Raw genomic sequence first — 24,992 nt, 5'->3', positions numbered from 1 at the left:
CCATCTGTATGCTGTACATGATTTTTACAGAACTATAGCCTTGTATTGGTCTTTTTCATCCATGCTGCCGGAAACAAAACAAACATGTGTCTGTGAGTTTTAGATGGGCATACTATCCGTGAAAAAACACATAGGTACATGTTAATAGCACCATAAATTATAATGCGTACTTATGTGTTCTATGGACAAAACGGGCATGTGATTGAGACCTTATAGTGCCGGGTGTCGGACCCCGACCGATCAGACATTGATGACCTATCCTGGGGATAGGTCATCAATGATAAAGTAGTGGACAACCTCTTTAACTGACGACTGGCGCATTCAAGCCTGTTGTCCTTATTGATGTACCCATTGATGGCACATTATCCATTAATACACCTATGTGTATTTGTTGGACACCTAAACAGTGACAATGAGGGAAAAGTGAAGAATCAATAAAATATGTATTTTGATTAGATCATATTTGTGGTATTTTGTGCAATATTATTTATTCTCTATTTAAAGTTAAGAAAGCTTCCTATTCAGTAATCCTTAAAAAAAGATAAAGAAATAGAAACCCATGTCAGCATGTATGGAACTATTAGTATACTATTATTGGCTTCCACCATAATGTTGAGTCCACTTCCCGTGATGAGACTAGCCAAAAGAAAATGAAAACCATAAATCAGAAGGTTGAAAGAGGTTTGTCCTTAGATTACCTTAGACATAAATAGTTCTATTAATCTCATACTAAGAATACAAATTTCGTAAAAATAAGGCGAGAGAGAGAGAGAGAGAGAGAGAGAGAAAGAGAGATATTTCGGCCGAAACCCGACTTTTCACGGTGGTCGGCCGATTTCACTCGACTTTTAAGACAGTCGGGTTTCACAAAACCCGACTCGACCCTAAAAAACTAAAGGTCGCTCAACCCTAGTCACCACTTTTCTAAGTAAATATCTTTCTAAAGGTGCTACTGATGAAATTCTCACCAGATGTCGGTAACAACCCATTCAATCCACACAGGCAAATAAATCAAACCATAGATGTCCATAAATTAAGTAGTGTAATAATGAGAAACAACAAACTTTTGAACACGTTTAATGAAATTTATTTAAAACTTCTTACAGAAGCTTTGTCGTTGATGTCAGCTTCAAGGTGCCTCCTGTATGGAGAAACTAGTCGCATGCATTGCTCAGGTGTGATTTTGGCACATTCTTCCATACAAATAAATCTAACCATAGATGTCCATAAATTAAAGGATATATCTGAGATTTTATGAAAAACAAAAAAATGTGCATAAGCACTAACAGGCAGGTACTTCCTACCTACCTGCCTGTTGTGCACGGTGCTGTTCTTCTCCAGCACAGAATGGTCACAGACCACTCCTGCCAGGGATTCAACTGCCTCTGCTGACGTCACGTCGACAAAGCGGCTGCTGACAGTACATTCGCCACACATTCTGATATCTGCACAAACCCCACCTACTGAGACTTCCCACACATTACGATGTCACCCACACATAGCTCTGCTACATCAACAAACGCACTGCTCCGCTACATCAACGCACACAACTCTGCAACATCAAAACACACAAATGAGCACCAGTAGCACACACACAACTCTGCAACATTAACACACACTCAGCTTTGTAATATCAACACACCCAGCTCTGTTACATCAAAACACACCACTTGCCTGTGTCCTGCTCCTTCTCTATGCAGCCTAGTCGTGTAACATGTGAATATCGCATGATTCAAAAGTACTGACATGACTTCAATCTTTACATAGACTGAATGGGGAAAGATGGACCCGTCTGCTCCCTGCTCCATCTTTATATTCAGTTGTATCTGTATTCTGACCACACAGATGCATCTGAATTTGGAATATACCCTCGACCTTCCGGGACAGCTTGCCAAAGTCCGTACTGTCCCACTGGTTTCAGGACTGTTGGGAGGTAGTGTCCAGAGACAGAGATATGATCTAGATTTTCTGTAGTGTACTTGAATTCTTGTACGTTTATTCTGCCCACTAGATGGTGGCCCGATTCTAACGATTCTAGAATATGCATGTCCACGTAGTATATTGCCCAGCCACGTAGTATATTGCCCAGTCACGTAAGGGCCAACAAGTGCTAAGCATCTCTGGGAACTCCTTCAAGATTGTTGGAAGACCATTCCTGGTGACTACCTCTTGAAGCTCATCAAGAGAATGCCAAGAGTGTGCAAAGCAGTCACCAAAGCAAAAGGTGGCTACTTTGAAGAGCCTAGAATATAAGACATAATTTCAGTTGTTTCACACGTGTTTGTTAAGTATATAATTCCACATGTGTTAATTCATAGTTTTGATGCCTTCAGTGTGAATGTACAATTTTCATAGTCATGAATATACAGAAAAATCTTTAAATGAGAAGGTGTGTCCAAACTTTTGGTCTGTATTGTATACCCCAATGAATGTAAAAGAAAATATGAAACAACTGTACAAATGATCGTTCTAGATTATAGCTGGGATTAGACTGCGCAGTTTGGTTATTGTGTGGAGATACATAGTTTTGCTTTGTAGTTGAAGACAAAATGGAATAATTTTTTTTAATATAGACCTATTGCAAAGCCACTTTAGTTTGTATTTTAGATGCAATTAGACAACAAAAAATAGCTTACAAAAGTGAACATATCTTTTAAAGCGGTATTCCAGGAAAACATTTTTTTTACCTCTCCTCAGTTTAGTAATGGTTTTGGCACTGTTGCAGGATATCCTGGGGCTAGGGGCTCCTTCCCTATTCCTAAAGCTGGGGGTGCACTAGCTATCCCTGCTCCCCGGATTGCTTCTGATGGTGAAGACATCAGGGCCTCGTGCCTTGCTGAGCTCCTAACAAACAAATAAAGTTGCACTCTGTAGTGCTAAAGCATGAAAACATGTAATATATGAAATATGAATAGCAATGCTGCTCTGGATAATAGTAAAAAATGGAGACACTTAGCACATAATTTGGCCAATTCATGTATGCCCAGCAGCCAGCAGCAAAGCGGTCTCCAGTCTGTGTCTAGTGTGAATACCTCTCTTAGGCTGAAGACTGAATTTCTGTGTGATCTAATTAGAACCTGTAGAGATTTAACCCTAGCCTACCTGGCTTTGCTGCAGTATGTATAAATTTGGGTCCATAAAGGTGGACATGACACCAAATTGTTTATACTGTAGTGGCCTGCACTCACCGGCCAGGTGGTGGGGATTGAGGGAGAACGATGCTGCGTCACCTGCTTACCAGAGAGCATCTCCTACAATCAGTCAACCTTCACATGTAAAGCGCCATGGAATAAATGGTCGCTATAAAAATGTATAATAATAATAATCTACATCAGTGTAACAGAGCGCGGCTCCCGCTGCACTAACCTGCACATTTGAATTAGCTGCACCTGCTGCATCAACCAATGGCTCGCCATATTTATTGCCCACATTGAAGCGTTGTAGAGTAATGTATAGTTTGGTGTGGGTGGTACCAGGGTGGGGGGCCGGTGCTCACCAGATTCTGTGCACATCGGTTCCTGCTGCATGTGGTGTCCTCATCGAAGCGCTGTACAGGAATATACTGCATGATATGTACACTAGTAAGCATAAGGGGGTCCATGCTCAGAATCTCCTGTGCCAAGTAAGTCTGTGCAAAGCGGCTCCTGTGCCATGCGGTTATGGAAGTGCTGCCAGGAATGTATGGCACAATGTGGGCGGTACAAAACCAACAGAGAGAGGCTCCTGCTGCAATGACTATACAGCAAAGGGAACTTCACATTGATTTCTACTAGGAATTTTGTGTTTTCAAAATAGCTGACCTCATGCATAATAACTATAATTCCTAATTCCACTAAATAGTTTCCGTGAGGCTGAAGTTTTATATATATATATATATATATATATATATATATATATATATATTGCAGCTGTTGTACTGGGACAAGAGCTCTGCCCTTAAATGAATACATTTTCTATCTCAGTCAATATAACCAGTATGTCTATGTAATATATACAGTTCTGGCAAAAATTAAGAGACCGTTTCAAAATGTTCAGTTTGTCTGATTTTTCTCTTTATAGGTATATTTTTGAGCAAAATGTAAATTGTTCTTTTATTCTATAAACTTCTGACAACATGTCTCCGAATTTCCAAGCAATACATTTTGTATTTTTTTCTGACAAAGAAAAATGGTCAAAATGAAAAACAAAACAAAACAGTGCTTTCAGACCTCATATAATGCAAAGAAAACAAGTTCATAATCATTTAGAAGAATACTAATGTTTTAACTCAGGAAGAGTTCAGAAATCAATATTTTGTGGAATAACCATGATTTTTAATCACAGCTTTCATGCGTCTTGGCATGCTTTCCACCAGTCTTTCACACTGCTTCTGGCGCAAAAATGTAAGCAGTTCTTCTTTGTTTGATGGCTTGTGACTATCCATCATCCTCTTGATTACATTCCAGAGGGTTTCAATGGGGTTCAGGTCTGGAGATTGGGCTGCCCATGACAGGGTTTTGATGTGGTGGTCTCTTAATTTTTGCCAGAGCTGTATATATATTTATTTATATATTACACACATATCATACTGTTTATGTTGACTGTAATATATATATATATTAGTCTACCAGGGAATGCTAAATTAGATTTCTGTGCTGTGTGGTTATCCATTAAAACAAATCTCCCAATGGATTAATATCTACTATTTTTCTTTCTTTCATCCCATACAGAGTGGGAAAGTACCGATCAAGGACCTGTTCATAGATCTTAAAGATGGAAGAAAATTGCTGGATTTGCTGGAAGGTCTCACTGGGACTTCTTTGGTTAGTAAAAAAAATTTTTCAAAGATGCAATTTCTGGCATACAAATGGCATGTGCCATAATTTTCAATGTTTTTACTCTAGTTAACGCCTCTCGGGGCGCAAAACATCTATCAGACTACCAAAGATCCTGGAAAATGGAAACACTACGGGTCTCGGAAAATGGTGACAAACACAATTTTTGATATATATACAAATTTTGGATTTTTTTTCACCACTTAAATAAAAAATAAACTATACATGTTTGGTATCTGTGTACTCAAACTGACCTGGAGAATCATAATGGCAGGTCAATCTTACCATATGGTGAACATGGTAAATAAAACCCCCCCAAAAAATATATTTATTTATTTATTTTTAAAAATTTTACCACACTTAGATTTTTTTTCCCTGTTTTCTAGTGCACTACATGGTAAAATCAATGGTGCCAATCAAACGTACAACTCGTCCTGAAAAAAACAACCATCATACAGCTATATTGAAAAAAAAACTAAAAAATAAACTAAAAATAACTAAAAAGTTATGTCTCTTGGAAGAATGGGAGGGAAAAACGAAATCTAAAAAACTGAAAATGGCCCATGGGTAATGTGTTCTGTGAAGCCTTCAGCATTATATCATTGTTAGTGAATCTGATACCTGTCATCGGACCTCACTGACATCTATAGTGACTATCAGACTCGCTAGATCAAGAGTGCACAACCTTTTATCCTCCAAGGGCCACATTGTCATACTGAACCAATTCAGGGACGGCTCTAAAAATTACCTACTATGACATTTTTGGTATATCGAAAGTATATACCGTTAATGTCTGATAGGTACAAATTCTACTTAAAGGACCCTTACCTCCAAAAAACAGCACTTTAATGTCTAATGGTACGTTCACAATGCTCCTAAATTCACATAGAAAAACATGTCAAATACTTTTTGGGAAAGTTTCAACTGATTTTTATTGAAAAATCTCCTTTAGTTCACATAGTAATGTTTTTTTAATGTCATTTTGAACATTTCCCAGTAAAACTATTATTCAAGCTTATTCAAAGAGTATTTGAAGCATTTTTATATGGATTTACAGTAAAATCTGCTTCTAAATCTTCGTAAAAACTGTGTGAATAGGCTGTAAAGAGGTAGAGGTGATGCATGCGCACAGCTTTACAATAGATCATTGGTTTTTTCCTTACTGCCTCATGTTTCACAATTCCCATAATCTACAGTGATGATGGCCACAGACACGGAAGACCACTGGTCTAATTCACACACTGCTTTCTGAAGCCAAGCGGGTAACGAGACCCCATTCTCCTGATGTATGAGGCCTCCAGAGATGTCTATCATTAGTACCTGTCAGTCCTGCTCCACAGCTGCTGCCACGCCTCTTTTGTGTGTGGCTGCTCATGTACACTATCAGACAGAGCGTTTTTCTGTCTATATGATTGGGGGCTTCACAGAATGGCATCGTGGGCCTCATGTGGCCCCCAGGTCACAAGTTGTACAGACCTGAACTATATAATCTGTTCTGTTGCATTGGATTTTCTCAGCTGATTTGTTTTTCTATCTCGGAGATGTGTCTTCGGAGGAATCTATCAGCTGCTCCACCTCTAATCATAAAAAATAACATGCACGTTCAATCTAGCTAAGCATGCATCTTAATGTGTGGATTGGGGGTGATAAATTCCAGCCAAACAACTTTTAGTCGTCAGATAACGCATTCCTATGGGCAACTTACCATTATGCTATGCAAATAACAGGAGTTAAAATCGTAATGTGCTTTCTAGTCAGCATGATGTAATTCACTATCTAGTCCCATGTGAGAGCGGATCACTTACTGTGCCTCTGGGGAATCGTATTCCATCAACGGAAAGGCATCGTAAATGTTAGAGAAAATGCACAGTGCGCTATTGCCTACATAGAGGATTCTTGTAGGAACTTGTCTCCTCGTTGTAATGGCTGAGAAACAATATCAGACTGCGTATTACTGTATCCCAGGGTGGCCGAGATTCGCATAAAAAGTCTGTAGTGACGAGAAACATGCGTTACTTTCATTCAGGGAAGCAATTTCTGAGAAGGAAGTGAGTCCATCTTAAATTCATAAGATCAAAACCTTTATTTCATGATTAAAATAGATATGGCAACAACACTACAGTATACCTAGGCGTGATTGGGGATAAGGGGTGCAAGGAGGAGAAACGGCTTAAACTCGGTCTGTGACTTCACGTTTCTTTGGTACATACTGATATTTTCATTAGAAATATTTCTGGTCTTAGAATATAAGTGACCAAATACGCACTAAGATTTACGTTTTGCTTTTATCTTACATTGGACGATGCAAGGAATCTTTTTACCTTGAAGCTTATCCAGTATTTTTAATCCCCAAACTCCCAAGGAATCCATATGTGGACCAGGGAAACTGTAGCATTACATGGGTATGACTTATAACACATAGATGTGATAGGTTAGGCTACTTCTGTCACTGACTCACCAGGACTGAAATATAAGGGTCATGGGGCAGGACTTTTCCTGGACTGGCCTGACATTTTTTCTGTTGAGGATTGTTATAACTCGCTTCTCCATTGCCCTATATGGCTTCTTGGGCACCAATCTAATATCTACAGGGCTTTCCAGTTCTCGGGATGCCTGTCGATCAGGTGTTTAGATGGATTGTGGTGCAACATCCCCTTTATGGTTGTCAGTGCTGTATACAGCCTATTACCAAGCTTGATATTGCAGCTCAGTCCCATTCACTTCAAGAAGCTCTCCCACTAATATTTGTATTGCTTAAATGTCTGTGGATGTGGATGTCAGCACTCACAGAAGAATCATGTTTCCTTCAAAAACAGCTGATTGTCAGGGTGTCATGAAGGCACCTATTGAATATTGACTTTCCTAAATACACGGAAAATCTCTTTAGGCCGGTTTCACACGTCAGTGTCTCCAGTACGTGAGGTGACAGTTTCCTCACGTACCGGAGCCACTGACACACGTAGACCCATTAAAATCAATGCATCTGTGCAGATGTCATTGATTTTTTGCGGACCGTGTCTCCGTGTGCCAAACACGGAGACATGTCAGTGTTCGTGGGAGCGCACGTATTACACGGACCCATTAAAGTCAATGGGTCCGTGTAAAACACGGACCACACACGGACCTTCTCCGTGTGCAGTCCGTGTGGCGTGCAGGAGACAGTGCTACAGTAAGCGCTGTCCCCCCCACATGGTGCTGAAGCCGCGATTCATATCTTCTGTGCAGCAGCATTTGCTGCATAAAAGATATGAATAATAGTGTTTAAATGAAAGATCTACCTGTCCGCCGCCCCCCCACCCCCTGTGCGCCCCCCCGCTGTTCAGAAAATACTCACCCACTCCCACGTTGGCTGTCGCTGCTTCCTGGTCTGGCCGCGGCCTCTACTGTATGCGGTCACGTGGGGCCGCTCATTTACAATCATGAATAGTCGGCTCCGCCCCTATTGAACATACATCTTTCATTTAAACACTATTATTCATATGTGATGCACGACTACAACTACAACTGTCTTTTTCTTTGAGTTACTATTATTCATATCTTCTATGCAGCAAACGCTGCTGCACATAAGATATGAATCGCGGCTTCAGCACGATGCAGGGGACAGCGCTAAACTTTAGCGCTGTCTCCTGCATGCTCCGTTTGGTACCCACTCCCCACACGGGCGGCACACGTGTGCCGCACGTATGGCCTACGTGAGCTCACGGGCACACGGACACGGATAACTCCGGTACCGATTTTTTTACGGTACCGGAATTATCTGGACGTGTGGGACAGCCCTTACAAAGTAAATGCACATAAGATAAGTTGAAGGTTTACTGTCCCTAGAAAGGGCTTTATCCCAATATTGCTGATACTAGAACTCCTGACTCCCCCAGCAGATTACCTAAAGCGGACCTACACTCTCATCAGAAAAATTATTCTAGCGCCGGACTTGGCAGTATAATAATTTTTCTGCTGCTTACCCACAGCAAGGACCATTGAGGTCTGCACTAAACTAGGAGACGTCCTGCTCTTGCTGCCAGGCTGCCATCTTTAGTGCGGGAGCGAGCTTCAGATCTCGCTCACTCCTGCTCTGGAGATGCCAAGAGCGGGAAGAAAGATGCTGCTGATTGCAGGTAACAGCAAAAACTTTACTATAGTGATTTTTCTGTTGAACTTTGAAAGAAAGCAATCATGAGAAAATGATCTATTGTGTAAATCAGTTTTTTTTTTTGTTAAATGTATTTTTTTTTTTTAATTTGGGCATTTTTTTTTTTCCATATCACAATCTGTTAAACATTTTTGAAAATCTTGCAGTTTTCACACTGAATACTTAGGCTATTTTGGACTCTACCTTTCTGTTGTTTTAGAAAATTCAGATGTATATTAGCCACAACTCCAATCCTATATGTTGTACTGAAGCATCTAATAAGCGTGTGCAAATATTATTGTGGAAGGAGGGGGAGCTCGGTAAACTGTGATATCCCCTATTGTGATTTGGGGATCCTGTCTTATCAGCTGTGTATAGTGGTTTTACCTGTCACTGTTATCCTGCCTCTGATATTATGGAGCCAAAAGGATAGAAGGTAGGAGATTAAAAAAAGCTAAGTGGACAGAATGGAAATTGCAAGAACACTAATTTTCTTTTTAATGAAGATTTAGGCCTTATTTAAACAATAGGTAATTTCTGATGACAGCTTCCCTTTAAGACTTGATATTTATATGTAGTTTCTGATGACAGCTTCCCTTTAAGACTTGATATTTATAGGTAGTTTCTGATGACAGCTTCCCTTTAAGACTTGACATTGAAAAATGCAGCTCAGTTCCGTAGCATGTTAGTTATGGTGAGTTTATATTGACCTCCTTTCAGGCACTAAACAACCACTGACCTGTCAGTATTTACCAATTGACAGTTGTTGAAAATCCGGTTTAAATGAGCAGACCGCGCTGTATGATCTGTAGGAGATGGTTCACCGCTCATTTTGCATTTTATTTTTCAATAGCACAAGTCCTGTTTACACAGGAAAATGTGCTGCCGAGAGCGATGATCATTCAGGCAAATAAAAAGATCATTTCACCCGACTCACCTGACGAATGAGTGTTTTGCTCATTCGTTGGGTGATTGGCAGCCTGTTTAGACTGCATAGTTACCGTGAAATGAGCATTACTAGGAACACTCATCCACAATAATCGTACAGTGTAACTGTGCCTCTACCGATTTTATGTCATCCATTTGTCAATAGATGAATATTATACTGTCAGAAAGGACTTATGTTTGTTGTGAATGTAGTGGAAATGTCATGAAACTGAACATAGGATTGTATTATTATGGTACAGATGTTGTGTCCCAGTGTAATATACGGTAATTGTTGTGTCCTAGAATAATATTAAAAATCATTATTTTACTTTAGTATGAACTACTTGTCAAGCAGTGACTTACACTTACTAATTTCGGTTCCCAGTTTTGTTATCTCACATACACACATCAGATTATTTTTCCTGCCCCTTAGTCGAAATTTCCTACTACAGCAATTTCAGCAGAGCCATGAGGATGCTGGCTGCCCGCATATGCCTGTTGGACGGCAGACTGCATTGTATTGCTGAGCATTTTAAGGGCTTTGGGTGTGGGTAAAATGTCCCTGAGGGTTTTACAATGCGTTCTGTGGATTGGAATAAATCCAGGATAATACCTTCACACATAGATGAAGTAAAAATTGTTTCCTGCAAAGAGACAGTATGGTAACACCCTTCTGATTTATGCTTTAAGGGGAAATGAGGTTATTGACTGCCTGTACAATATTTGCATCTGGTGTGATTATTATTTACTTAATTAGAGCTACATTACAGGGAACTTGTCTTGGAGGCATGTTGATGCAATCTTTATTATTAGAGAGACCTTCAGTAGTAAATAACAGAAATGTTACTGCCAAATCGAGTAATGCACCCTGGAGCCTCAGTACATATTGGGAACCGAATCATGCTGCCCACACACCACGGGGACCATGAATTAGAACCTAGCTGCAAGATTGCAGCTGACTATGTTTTATCTCTGAAACACTCCGACCTTTCAGAGAAAACATAGCTTGAAGATCTAGTACAAACATGGGAGAGACCTGTCAATCAACTAAAGCAATACGGAAAGAAGCTGACTGGGGGGCACCATAGTCTCTAGCCATGGTGCCCAGCTCACTCCTCAAACAATATTGTCTCTGAAACACCAGAGCATTTCCAAGAAAAATATACCGTACATAGCTGCAATCATACAGCCAGGTTCTGATCCATGCTGCCTGTGGTTTGGGCAGCATTAATTGACTGACAGGTTCCCTTTAAAGGACTATAGGCTGCAATAAATATTGGTAAGGTAAGCAGAGGATATTATATTGCTCATAATCCTGCAGGATGTTTCCTTAAGGGGTTTGTCTGGCCTTCGTCATTCTATTTCACTGTGCGCTGTGAGGATTCTCCGGTGCCAGCCCTGGGAGCGGGCGGTCATGTGAACACAAGTATGCGATTCGCAGAGTTCTGGCCACATTCCGACTAGACATGTCCGGCCTCCACTCAGTACCTTGCATTGAGCAAGTCTGCGCACGTGTAGTCGGCATGTAACTGCATATATGCAAATCACATACTTGCCGCCGCTCTCGGCTCTGGCACCAGAGTATCCTCACAAGACGCAGTGTGCATGCTGTGAGGATTCACAAGTCTGCAGTGTGAGGTAAGTTACACACTGACCAGCACCTCTGACCATGCATTGGTTGCTGATGGAGGACATATGACCAGAGCTATCCATCAGTTTCCTGCAATTCTAAAGCTCCTCACAGGGGAAGGCTGCTTTTCTTTTGGAGGAGACTGATGGGCCGGCCTGGTCACGGGCTCCTCCACCATCAGCCATTGTATGGACACAAGTGCTGGTCAGTTTGTCAGGAACCTGCACTTACAAGAGACAGTGGTTGACCCTTAAATGGTCACTGTCATCAGGTAACGCCCCAAATTGTCCTACACAGATTGTCCACATCAGATTCTGTTCACCTCAGGTCGAAATGTTCACATATATTAAATATACTAAAGTGAAAATATGTTGTCTGCTGACATTTCTTTACTTTTCTCACCGTAGCCAAAGGAACGTGGATCTACAAGAGTTCACGCTCTAAATAATGTCAACCGAGTGCTTCAAATTTTGCATCAAAACAATGTAAGTTTCTCATTACTATTCTATACACTTATGGGGAATCGTATCGTAATGTGCTCCAGATCTGGTAAAACGATGAAAGGAGGGAACCTGTCATATGACAGAACATTAATCTAGGGGGTTAACCTGCAGGTTAGTAGCATTCTGATACCTATGCACTGAGAGCCCCACTGCCGGGAGGAAATGAGCTTTGTTCCCCCCCCGGCAGCCTCGCTTTTTCATTCACAGGGGTGGCGCCGGCTCAGGTTCAATCACTGCTCTGTGTATAGAGAGCGGCATCTGTAACTGCACCCGGGCACTGACTGACAGCCGGCTGTAATGACCTAAACAGCGAGGCTGCCTGATTGAATTAGGTTCATTTCCTCCCGACAGCGCCCTGCAGTGGCTGCACGTGCCAAAACGCTATTAACCTGCTGATTAACCCTGCTTTGGAGATGGAGATGGGCCCTTTATCTGTTAGGCTACTGTCTGGCTGCACAGGTTGCACCAATGGTATGTCGTCTCTTGAGGTGGTGTTATACAGATATTTTGGACAGCTTGTGGATATCGGGGACTATATTGAAGCAGATTTACATGTCTTATAGTGATAATCTCCTGCTGATAAAACAGTGATTTTATCAAAACTACACTAAGCAGCCTAATAAGTAACTCATCGCTGGAATCAGGGTCTCTTCCTCTACATCATGCTGCTCTCAGATTAGGTTTCAAAATCCTGGTGACAAATTCCATTTGACGTTTGTTTTGTGCACATAGAATTCTGATTGGCTTTTGTAAAAGATCATTAAAGGGAATCTGTCACCCCATTTTTGGCCTATAAGCTGCAGCCACCGCCATCAGGAGCTTATCTACAGCATTCTGGAATGCTGTAGATAAGCCCCTGATGTAACCTGAAAGATAAGAAAAACAAGTTAGATTATACTCACCGGGGGCGGTCCGGTGCTGTCCGGATCCGAATGGCGTCGCGGTGCGGGACCAGCGCTTCCCATCTTCATGCGATGACGTCCTCTTCTTTGCTTCCTGTCTCGGCTCCTGCGCAGGCGTACTTTATCTGCTGTGTTGAGGGCAGAGTAAAGTACTGCAGTGCGCAGGCGCTGGATGGCGGTGGCCGCAGCTTATAGGCCAAAAATGGGGTGACAGATTCCATTTAAATGATTGCCAATCGGCTTTTGTATAGCCTATCAGGTGTCATTTAGCTATAGACTTTTCTAAATATGCCCTTACTCACTTGTATAGACATAAACTGCAATTCCAGATGCAGCGTACAGACAAGAATGGAGCTTTTTCTATAAAAAAAATAAATAATAAAAAGCAGATCTATTAGTAACAATTAGTGATGAGCGAGTATACTCGTTGCTGGGGGGTTCCCCGAGCACGCTCGAGTGACCTCCGAGTATTTGTGACTTCTCGGAGATTTCATTTTCCTTACTGCAGCTGCATGATTTGCGGCTACTAGACAGCTTGATTAGATGTGGGGATTCCCTTGCAACCAGGCAACCCCCACATGTACTCAGGCTGGCTAGCAGCCATAAATCATGCAGCTGAGTCAACGAAAACGAAATCTCCGAGCAGTTACAAATACTCGGAAGTCACCCGAGCGTGCTCGGGGAACCCCCCAGCAACGAGTATACTCGCTCATCACTAGTAACAATCTCAACCAAAAACATTTCCATTAGTCACTATTAACCTAAAAAAAAGCTAGAAAAAAGCACTACTTTTTATAAAATACTCAAGATATTTTTTTATTGCACTTTCAGTATCAAATACATACAGAAATATATGAGAAATCGTTGAGGCATGGCATGTCAACAATGACACAATCTTTAGTGATACAGGGGACGGGATTAGTGATGAGCGAGTATACTCGTTGCTCGGGTTTTCTCGAGCACGCTCGGGTGATCTCCGAGTATTTGTAACTGCTCCGAGATATAGTTTTCATTGCTTCAGCTGAATGATTTACGGCTGCTAGCCAGCCTGAGTACATGTGGGGGTTGCCTAGTTGCTAGTGAATCACCACATGTAATCAAGATGTCTATCAGCTGTAAATCATGCAGCTGCGGCAAAGAAAACTAAATCTCTGAGCTGTTACAAATACTCGAGAAAACCCGAGCAACGAGTACACTCGCTCATCACTAGACGGGATATCAATGTGTATCTTGTAGGGCCCGAATGTTTAGTATCGCCAATGAATATTCTGACAGATAATAAAGAATTAGAATAAACTGTTCACAGACTCATTAAAAAATGTACACAGTCTGGTGAATCCAATAAAGACGCAATGTACAATTTGTGCATCGTAACGAGCACAGTTAGACTCAGTATAAACTCATTAAGCAATGTACAGAGTAGCGAATCCAATAAAAGCACAATTACAGTATGTGCATATTAATGAGCACAACATAAATTGATAAAGAATATCACTATTGCAATACCCAAATAATTATACAGCAAATTAGGATGTGTTGGCCAAGAATGTTCATATATTAATGACGAGAAACCATCCCAATTATATAATGGCAATTTAAATAAAGTAGAGCAATAATGGATAAACGCATCCAATTCAGCACTCCCGAGCACAGATCAATAATGTTCAAATGACTGAATCAGACAGAAAACCATGACCTGATTATAAGAATAGACATGGCATTTGTAAAATAGCTCTCATAGCGTATCCCACGACATCACAGTAGAAAGGGAACTAAACACCATCCTCAGCGTGCGTTTCGCTGTCTTAGGCTTCTTCAGGAGGCATTGAGCAATTGATTGTAGTGGTATTTTAAAGTGTGTGGGCATGTACCCCAGCAAGATGTCATTCCTGGTACACTCCTGCCGTATTTGTGTCTGGTTTAAGGAGAAGTGTTCAGTCCTCGTGTCTATTGTGATGACCTAAAAATAATCCTGACGAACCATTTGAAGAACTCTGTGTTGTGTCTTAGCGCTGCAACACCCATAGCTACTTTTAAATACTGCTTCCACAGTCTGTAAAATCGGTCGTGTCATACAGTCACATGGTCACTTTTTTTTAACATTTCTGTGCAGAAAATAATAAAATTGGTAAAAATGATCTATGACCTGGAATCACCTCTACTACAGCGGTGTGACTCCATACCTGTATGTAGTTACCATCTAGTACTTTGTTCTAACCTTAAATAAAATGGCTTATGTTCTTCTCCAGGTGGAGCTGGTGAATATTGGAGGGACAGATATTGTTGATGGAAACCACAAGCTCACCCTCGGCTTAATATGGAGCATCATTCTCCATTGGCAGGTAAAATGCTGGGTCTTGCTTGGAATATTTTACTTATTTTGTGTTGTTGGCATAATGTAAACTTATTCTGCCCCAAACTACAGAGATAATAAACCTAAAGCAGTTTATATCAAAATCAATTATCCTATCATTATGTTGTTTTTGTCTGTGGGAAGAACTAGATTACCGTATCTGGAGGAAACCCACTCAGAGATAGACAGGGCTGTGGAGACAGAGCCCATTTTGGTGCAGTTGGTGTCATGGAAATTGAGGAGTCGGAGTTGGAGTCGGAACAGAACATACACATTCCATAAGGGTCTTCTTTGCCATAAATATTTATTAATGGATTTGCTGCTTATTATTTGATGTACTTTCTATATGGTTTTCATCAAGCATTTTAAAGTCAGACAGAGGGTGTTATTTTGCTTAACCCCTTCACTACACTGCCAATTTCCGTTTTTGCGCTTTCATTTTTCCTCCCCTTCTTCCCGGAGCCATAACTTTCTATTTTGTTGTCCACATAGACATATGACGGCTTGTTTTTCTTTCTGGATGAGTTAAACTTTTTAGTGACGCCATTTATTTCACCACATAGGGTATTGGAAAACCTGGAAAAAAATTCCAAGTTAGGAGAAATTGTGAAAAAAAAATTCTGAAAGTTTTTTGGGATTGTTTTTGTGTACATTTTTGTGATAAATATAACCTTGCAATATGATGTTACTTATCAATACGATTACGGCGATACCAAATATGTCCAATTTTATTTATTAATTTAGTGGTGAAAAAAAATCAGACGTTTGCAAAAAAAAAAAAAAAAAAATTGGGGGTTTGTTAACGTTTTCATTTTTTGATGGAGGTGTGACGGCTTATTTTTTGCAGGGCAAGACGACTTTCTTATTGATACCATTTTGGGATAGATGTGACATTTTGATTGCTTGTCACGGTATTTTGTGGTATTGATTCAACCAAACCCCCCTGTAATTTTGCCATTCTTGATTCTATTTTGATAGATCAGACTTTTCTGAATGTGGCAATACCGCATATGTCTTTTTTCTTTTCTTTTCTTTATTTTTAATGGAGAAAAGGGGGGTGATTTGAACTTCATTTTTCTTATTTTTGTTTTTCCTTTTTTTTTTTTTTTTAACTTTTCACTGTTCTTAATAGTCCCCTGAAAGGGACTTGAAGCGGTGATCGGCTTCTACTATGTATAGTGAAGCCACAATCTCCTTTGACGCCTGGCCACAGGCTGGGTTTCATAGGCACTCAATAATCACAAGCATGGGCACGACGATGGGCGCGTGGAATGACTCACCCCCATGCTGCTGCGTAACCAATGTCTCTGTCAGAGTTTGACAGCAGCATTTAACAGGTTAACAATCGCTGTCAGAGCTCCGCTGCCTGCAACACACAGCCATCATCTGCCATCACCTCCCACTCCACACACCCACTTCCTACTTGTGCTCTACATATGCGTGGCATGTCGTGAAGGGGTAAAGAGAACCAGTCCGCAGGATTTCACCTCCAGACTATTAATGTGTGCTTATAGCTCTTTCAAAGACAAGTCCAGCAATACCTTTACACGGCCAGTCTGTTTCTCCGTTACTGAGAAAACAGCATTTGAATTGATATGAAAAGCCTCTGTCACTCCAGCTCTATCCCTCTCCCCCCAGCGCTACCTCCTACTGGAATCAGGATCTCTGCCCTTACATCATGCTGCTCTCAGACAATATAGCAGAAACCTAGTGATAAGTTCCCATTATAGGAAGAATAGGTGAGATTAAAGTAGATATAAATATATTTCAGTAACTAAGCCATCCTTTCTCTGTCATGGCCGATGCATGTGCAAATGAGTCTTCCATATTCGCTTTCATCGCTGGTCAGGCCATCATCTGTGTCAAACCAAACAGGACATCAGTGGAATTCTGGTAATAAAAGTATATGAGTAATTTATACATATATTTCTATTTTAAACAGATTACACTATGTAACACAATTTTTGTTCCTGGCTTCCAAGTGTAATATTTCAACTGCTTATGTTTAAAGACTATGGAAAAACGACTTCATTCAGCACAAACTTTGATTTTATGACCACAGGGCTGAAAAATTTCGGATATATTGTGTCAAAAAAGGAAATTACACTATAACAAATTTTTATTTATTTTTTGTTTCTGGGTCCAAAGTGTGTTTTGCTAACCCGTTATGCCTAAAACAAATAGAAAATAGTTTTTGTTCCACAAAAACTTTGCTTCTGTGATCAGGACAATGACATTTTGAAATGTGTCTGTTTTCGAGAAAATTCTCCAATCTTATTCAATACTGAGTAGTCTTCATTGTCCTGATCACAGAAGCAAAGTGTTTGTGGAACAACAACTATTTTCTATTTGTTTTAGGCATAAAGGTTGGGAAAACACACTTTGGACCCAGAAACAAAAATATATAAAAATTTGTTACATAGTGTTATTATTATTATTTATTATTATAGCGCCATTTATTCCATGGCGCTTTACATGTGAGGAGGGGTAGACAGAATAAAAACGAGTACAGTATTCTTAAACAATGCAAGTCACGACTGGTACAGGATGAGAGAGAGGACCCTGCCCGCGAGGGCTCACAATCTACAATATTGAAATATAAAGTATTTTCCGGCATATAAGATTACTTTTTAACCCCTGAAAATCATCTCAAAAGTCGGGGGTCGTCTTATACGCCGGGTACGGAGTGTGCAGGGAGCGGTCCTGGATGGTTCCCAGGGTCTGGAGGAGAGGAGACTCTCCTTCAGGCCCTGAGATCCATATTCATGTAAAAAAAAGAATAAATAGATGACCGTGGCGTCATCTAAGGTCCTTCGCTCAATGCATCCTTAGGAACAGAGGCCACTGCTTGCACCGCTGAGAGCCGGGGGCCGTCGGAGGGTAAGTATATTCCACATTTTTTATTTGTATTCTTTTTTTTACATGAATATGGATCCTAGGGCCTGAAGGAGAGTCTCCTCTCCTCCAGACCCTGGGAACCATCCGGACCGCACACGCCGTATAAGTTGACTGGGCGTATAAGATGACCCCCATCTTATATGGCGAGTATATCCCAAACTCCATATTTTATATGGAAATGTTGGGGGTCGTCTTATACGCCCAGTCGTCTTATACATCAGAAAATACGGTATATATTTCTTCCAGCTAGACAAACCGTTTAGAGGCCACCAAGCTGAATGGCATGTTAGGGCAAATTAGGGCCGGACCCACACACAGCAATCAGTCGATTCCCACTGGGAGCAATTTTATGCCAAATCACCTAATTATTCTGATTAAGAATAATGTCCACTGTGTTATAAATGTACATGTAGAAAAGCTTCTGGAGTCAGTGTGACATGCGGTGCATGGTTTGTTTGGATGCAGATGCATGTGGATTTGCAGGTCTTTATTATTTAGTATTCTAATTTACTGAGATAAAGACTTTGGGGTTTTCATTGGCTGTAAGCCATAATCATAAACATTAACATAAATAAACACTTGAAATAGATCATTCTCTTTGTAATGACTGTATACTGTGTTCCAAATTATTATGCAAATTGGATTTAAGTGTCTGAAAGATTTAATTGTTTTGTTTTTCAAATAAGCTCATGGATGGTATTGTGTCTCAGGGCTCAATGGATCACTGAAATCAATCTTAAACACATGTGAAAATTAGTTTTCCAGGTGATTCTAATTAAAGGAAAACTACTTGAAAATGATGTTACACATTATTAAGCAGGCCATAGGTTTCAAGCAATATGGGAAACAAAAAGGATCTCTCTGCTGCTGAAAAGCGTTAAATAGTGCAATGCCTTGGACAAGGTATGAAAACATTAGATATTTCACGAAAACTTAAGAGTGATCATCATACTGTGAAGAGATTTGTGACTGAAACAGAGCAGAGTTTATGCAGATAAAGGCATAATGAGGAAGGTTTCTGCCAGACAAATTCATTGGATTAAGAGAGCAGCTGCCAAAATACCATTACAAACCAGCAAAAAGATATTTGAAGTTGCTGGTGCCTCTGGAGTCCCTCGAACCACAAGGTGTAGGATCCTTCAAAGGCTTGCTTTGGTGCATAAACCTACTATTCGGCCACCCCTAAACAGTGTTCACAAGCAGAAACGGTTGCAGTGGGCCCAGACATACATGAAGACTAATTTTCAAACAGTCTTGTTTACTGATGAGTGTTGAGCAACCCTGGATAGTCCAGATGGATGGAGTAGTGGATGGTTGGTTGATGGCCACCATGTCCCAACAAGGCTGCGACGTCAGCAAGGAGGTGGAGCAGTCATGTTTTGGGCCGGAATCATGGGGAAACAGCTGGTAGGGCCCTTTAAGTTTCCTGAAGGTGTGAAAATGACCTCTGCAAAGTATATAGAGTTTCTGACTGACAACTTTCTTCTATGGGAGAAAAAGCAGAAATGTGCCTTCAGGAGCAAAATCATCTTCATGCATGACAATGCACCATCTCATGCGGCAAAGAATACCTCTGAGTCATTGGCTGCTATGGGCATAAAAGGAGATAAACTCATGGTGTGGCCACCATCTTCCCCTGACCTCAGCCCTATAGAGAACCTTTGAAGTATCATCAAGCGAAAGATCTATGAGGGTGGGAGGCAGTTCACATCAAAACAGCAGCTCTGGGAGGCTATTCTGACTTCATGCAAAGAAATACAAGCAGAAACTCTCCAAAATCTCACAAGTTCAATGGATGCAAGAATTGTGAAGGTGATATCAAAGAAAGGTTCCTATGTTAACACGTAACTTGGCCTGTTAGGATGTTTTGGAGTTAAATAGCTTTTTTGTTCAGTGAATGTGACCTCCTAATGCTGTAAATTCCACAAATGAGCATTTTCAGTTCTTTAAAACATATCAAATGTTTAGAAATACTACTGTGCCTAATAATTTGGAACAGTGCATTTTGAGTTTTTATTCATTTTAGAGATTATACTGTTATCATTGGGAGGTTTCTTCAATAAAATTAGATGTATACTCTAACGGGTGATGACTTTTATTAGACTGACTGTTATTTGCACTGAACATTTAGGAAAATCCGAGAAAAATGTAATTTGCATAATAATTTGGATCATGGTGTACATAATATATGAGTTTCACTTTTTGTATTGAAGAACTGAAATAAAGTAACCTTTTGATGATATTCTAATTTTGTGAAAAGCACCTGTATTTTTCATGCATTATTGTACATAGAGATTTGTGCTTTTTTGTTAGAAAGTAATATACATAATGTTAAGATCCTGCCTTCTAAGCAGCTACTTACATGTACATGGTAACAGTTTGATGTCACAGTGGTAGCAGCTTTGTCCTTATGGATAAGCATAATTGTAGGTAACATGTCATCACAAAATCACTTTCTGTGAAATCAAGTTTTTATGTTAATTTTTTTTATCTTTGCCAATGTTTTGGTTATAATTTTCGTATGATCTGTATTAAAGATAAAAAATTTTAATCTTGGAAACACGAGAAGCAATGGAATGAACCTGAAAGGGAGAAGATTAGATTATATATTAGAAATAAACTTTTTCACAGTGAGAGTGATCAATGAGTGGAACAGGCTGCCATGAGAGGTGGTGAGTTCTCCTTCAATGGAAGTCTTCAGACAGAGACTGGACAGACGTCTGTCTGAGATGGTTTAGTGAATCCTGCATTGGGCAGGGGATGGGACTCGATGACCCTTGAGGTCCCTTCCAACTCTAACATTCTGTGATTCTATGAAATGTATCACAGGGACGCATGAAGCTTGAAAAATTTGACACATCTTTAGACCATTTATTAGTTGACCTATTTTGGTTCACTAGTGTGTACCAAGTTGTGGTACAATTTTGGGCATGGCATTTAGGCCACACTTGTTTTCCCAGTAATTTGGGGGCATCACCTCCCTATCACTCATATCGAAACACATGTCTAAATACATAATAATTGGTATGTGAGACAGTTTTATCACCCTTTGTGGTGTCATACTGGACCTCTGTATGCTTCCAAATTTTATGAATCCAATAGAAAAAAATAAACACTGTTTTTTTGGACTCTGTACTATGGAGCTGTTCACTCCTAAAAGCTTGGCTTCCTCACACAAATACCACCTGATACTCCATTGTGAAGTACGGTTAGGAGCTATGTGTGCCACTTTAAAAGCTTAAAGGGGTAGTCTAATCAACTTATCAACTTTCTAAAAGGTTGGTAATAACTTGGGTTTCCCAGCTCTCGGATTCATACCGATCGGCACATTGGGAATTTTTATCATTGACGGGTAACTTGTATCCCTGTTACAAAATGACATGGACGCCCAACCGCCTTTCCATTAATTCCCTATTGGGGTACAGGAAAAAGCCATGTGGAGCGTCACATATCCATTGATGCGAATCACAACAGCCGGGCCCCACTGATCAACAAGTTGTCATCTAACCTGTGGAAATGTGATTGCTTGTTTTCACTGGACAACCCCTTTAAAACATCCAGATAGTATTGAGATTCTTCCAGAACTGGACTATTTAGCAATTAGATGAAGGAGTTCATATTTCTATGTGGTTTCTAGTTCCAAATGCAGTCTTGGTTCTCTGGTGGTAAATGTATGTTTCACGTTAACCAATACTTCTCTATTCTTCATCTTTGCTTCCTCACATTAATATTTATTGAACCGCGAGTTGTCTTTTAGCTATTCAATAATTACTGCACTGATGGTCACTCACCCTATTTCATGGAAGAAAGAAAATACCATTTCTAAATGTCTTCTTGCTGTTTAGAGCAAAAGTTCAAGCTTTCATTTCTAGGCTGCAGCAGACCAGCCTTTACATACCAAAGAGAAGCTGTGGGAGAACATTGAAGTAGCTCATTATTTCTTCCTTCAATGGCTTACAGAAGTCATGGCATGCTTCAATAACTGGTTTTGATGGAAATTCTTCATAATTCTGCTTTCTGGGCTAAATGTGCCGACTATGACGTAGAGCATTCTGAAGAAACGTTCTTTTCAGTAGTTCCCAATATCTGTTTTGGGCTTGACCCTTACTTTAGCAGATTGCTTCACTTCACTACCACCATGAGGACATGTAAAAGGACACTTTATAGACGTTCCAGTAAAATTCTTTACTAACTGCCCTTACTGCACATTTGACAGGTGAAAGATGTCATGAAGGCCATCATGTCCGAGCTACAACAGACAAACAGTGAGAAAATTCTTCTGAGTTGGATCAGACAATCAACCAGACCATATAACCAAGAAGTCAACGTGTTAAATTTCACCACCAGTTGGACAGATGGCCTTGCATTCAATGCTCTGCTGCATAGGCACAAGTAGGTGACATTTTTTCTGAGTTTTTGTCTCTAAATCTCCTTTTTCCTTGGTTTAATGCAGCTCAGTTTGTCACATAGTCATTACTTATATTGTGGTGAAATTAAAGAGTAACCATTGTTTAATGTATAGATTTTTTTCATAAATCAATAATACATGTAAAAGTAAGAAACTTTGTAATATATCTTATGAGAGGAATCCGCTTCTTTCTCATCCAGGACTGATCATTCATTCTCAAAATTCTCAATTTACGTAAAATGTGTTTTCAGTGAATACAGATTTTCCAGTTACTGAGATAGGCAATGAGAGTTGGTGCTCATAAAGTTCTATGGAGAACTGTAACACTCGCTACAGGGGAACTTGCATCAGAAAGTCATTGCCTCTAGCTCCTCCTCCTCTCTCCATAGAATTCTAAAAGCACCAACAGACATCTCCTATCTCAGTAATGGGAAAATCTGTCTTGCGTTGACATATTCATTCATGTGTGCCTGTGAGGCTGTAAGTCTGGATCAGGACACCTGCGATCAGTCCAGGCATTGCCGCCGGTATATGGACCGTGACATCCGGCAGTCCAAAGACAGCCTTCATCCGCATCCTAAAGTAGTCAGTGCAGAATAACTGCACAATCATGTACAAATGAATATTGGCAGCCTGTATGGATACCCGTTTGTAGTACACAAGACTTTACCACTATCAATTATATGGTGATCTAGGTATAACTTCACTGTGTATGTAATGGGGTGCAGGCTATTTAGACAAACCCCCTCCCACACTTTGCATGTGTATATGCATTTTTTTTAAATAAGGAGTTGCTTTGGAAACTGCATGATTCAGATTAGTTGTATTGCACATTTAATATAGGATTGATCATTCTTTATTCTTCTTAATAGAACATTAATTGATTTATCTAATAGCTACCAAATATTTATTTATTGCAGACCAAACCTGTTTAACTGGGAAGACATAACCAAACTCTCTTCATTAGGACGGCTGGAGCATGCCTTCACCACTGCCAAAAAACACTTGGGAATTGAAAAGCTTCTTGACCCAGAGGGTAACACTGCCATATTTTACATTTCATTTGCATGTGTCAGAGCTGTGTCATAACAGTTTGGTAAAGAACGTGTTAACAGCTATAGAGTATACAGTAGAGCCTTTGTGGAATCCATTTTTGTAACAGTACTATTATAGAAAGCAGCTGGATTAGCTTTATCTACACTGTGACTGATGCAGAAAAGAATGTCAAAGGAGAGATTGAACAAGCAGGCACAAGGAAACTTATAGGGTAGGGGTGCACAACATTTTTTGGTCCAAGGGCCACATTGCAATACTGAATCTCAATTACCTCAGTGTTTTTTTAAAGGGGTACTTACATGAATACATCACTAGAACTACCATCAGTGCATTAATACATCTCTGTAACCATATTTTGCGTATTTGAGAAGGATTTGGAGAGTTTCTACTCAGTTTCTGCTCCCAAAAAAAATCAGTGTGAACACATGGTAACTTAAACTGAGGGTTTTTTTAGCAGAAACTCACCAAATCCTCCTCATAATCTCAAATCTCTAGGTTTTGACACTTTAGTTTTAACTTAGCCATGAAACACGTTCTGGATTGCTACATGTGTACATGATCAGAACCAATGTCAACACATGAGTGCAGCACCAGAATCACCATTATTACCTGAATGCAGCACCAGAACTATAATCAGTACATGAATGCAGCGCCAAAACCACCATCAGTACATGAATACCTCGTCAAAACCACCATCATTACATTAAAGCAGCTCAAGAACCACCGTCAGTATATGTGTATGCAGCCTCAGAAACATCATCAGTACATGAATGCAGCACCAGAACCACTGTCAGTGCATGAATGCAGCACCAGAACCACTGTCAGTGCATGAATACAGCACCAAAACCACCGTCAGTACATGAATGCAGCACCAGAACTACAGTCAGTACGTGAATGCTGTAAAAGAACTTCCATCATTGAATAATTGCAGCGCCAAGCATAGTTCAGTGATCAATTGTAATGTCAGGTCAGCTCTATATATATTAGTAATGCATAAATCTACAATTACCAGTATGTCCCTAACAATGGTAAAGAGATGCTGGGAGTTGTTGTTACCTGCCTTCATCAGATCATACAGGAACCAAAGTAGTAATGAGATGTAGTCAATATGAAAAATAAACATTTACATCCAGGTGCCTCATAGGTGACATGTTCTCTGATTGGAGTCATTCCCATCCCTTTTGTCTCCGTGTAGCACAGACGCTGATTAAATTTTATGCCTTGAGCTTCTCTCTCCTGACTTGCCTCTTTTCCATCTTCAGCAGCACGTTCTGACACGGTGCCCTTTAAAATAAAAGCATTGTTATACTGCACCATAGATAAAAATATCTCCTATTCTGTGACTCTGAATAAATAATTGTTCCTCACTGTG

General features: G+C 40.2%; 1 protein-coding gene across 2 annotated transcripts in view; it reads left to right on the top strand.

Moving 5' to 3' along the window:
• UTRN (utrophin) overlaps positions 1 to 24,992 on the top strand; it is an 846,507-nt gene that overhangs the window by 126,845 nt on the left and 694,670 nt on the right. For both annotated transcript variants that reach the window (XM_077283030.1, XM_077283029.1), the window contains exons 4-8: positions 4,710 to 4,802; positions 11,908 to 11,985; positions 15,155 to 15,247; positions 22,373 to 22,548; positions 23,485 to 23,600. In XM_077283030.1, coding sequence (XP_077139145.1) covers positions 4,710 to 4,802; positions 11,908 to 11,985; positions 15,155 to 15,247; positions 22,373 to 22,548; positions 23,485 to 23,600 — 556 coding nt within the window. The remainder of the gene's footprint in view (positions 1 to 4,709; positions 4,803 to 11,907; positions 11,986 to 15,154; positions 15,248 to 22,372; positions 22,549 to 23,484; positions 23,601 to 24,992) is intronic.

Source organism: Ranitomeya variabilis, chromosome 2 (genome assembly GCF_051348905.1).
Source record: "Ranitomeya variabilis isolate aRanVar5 chromosome 2, aRanVar5.hap1, whole genome shotgun sequence".
Lineage (NCBI taxonomy): Eukaryota > Metazoa > Chordata > Amphibia > Anura > Dendrobatidae > Ranitomeya > Ranitomeya variabilis.
The sequence above is the reverse complement of the archived record's forward strand: the minus strand, read 5'-3'. Positions and strand labels throughout refer to the sequence as shown.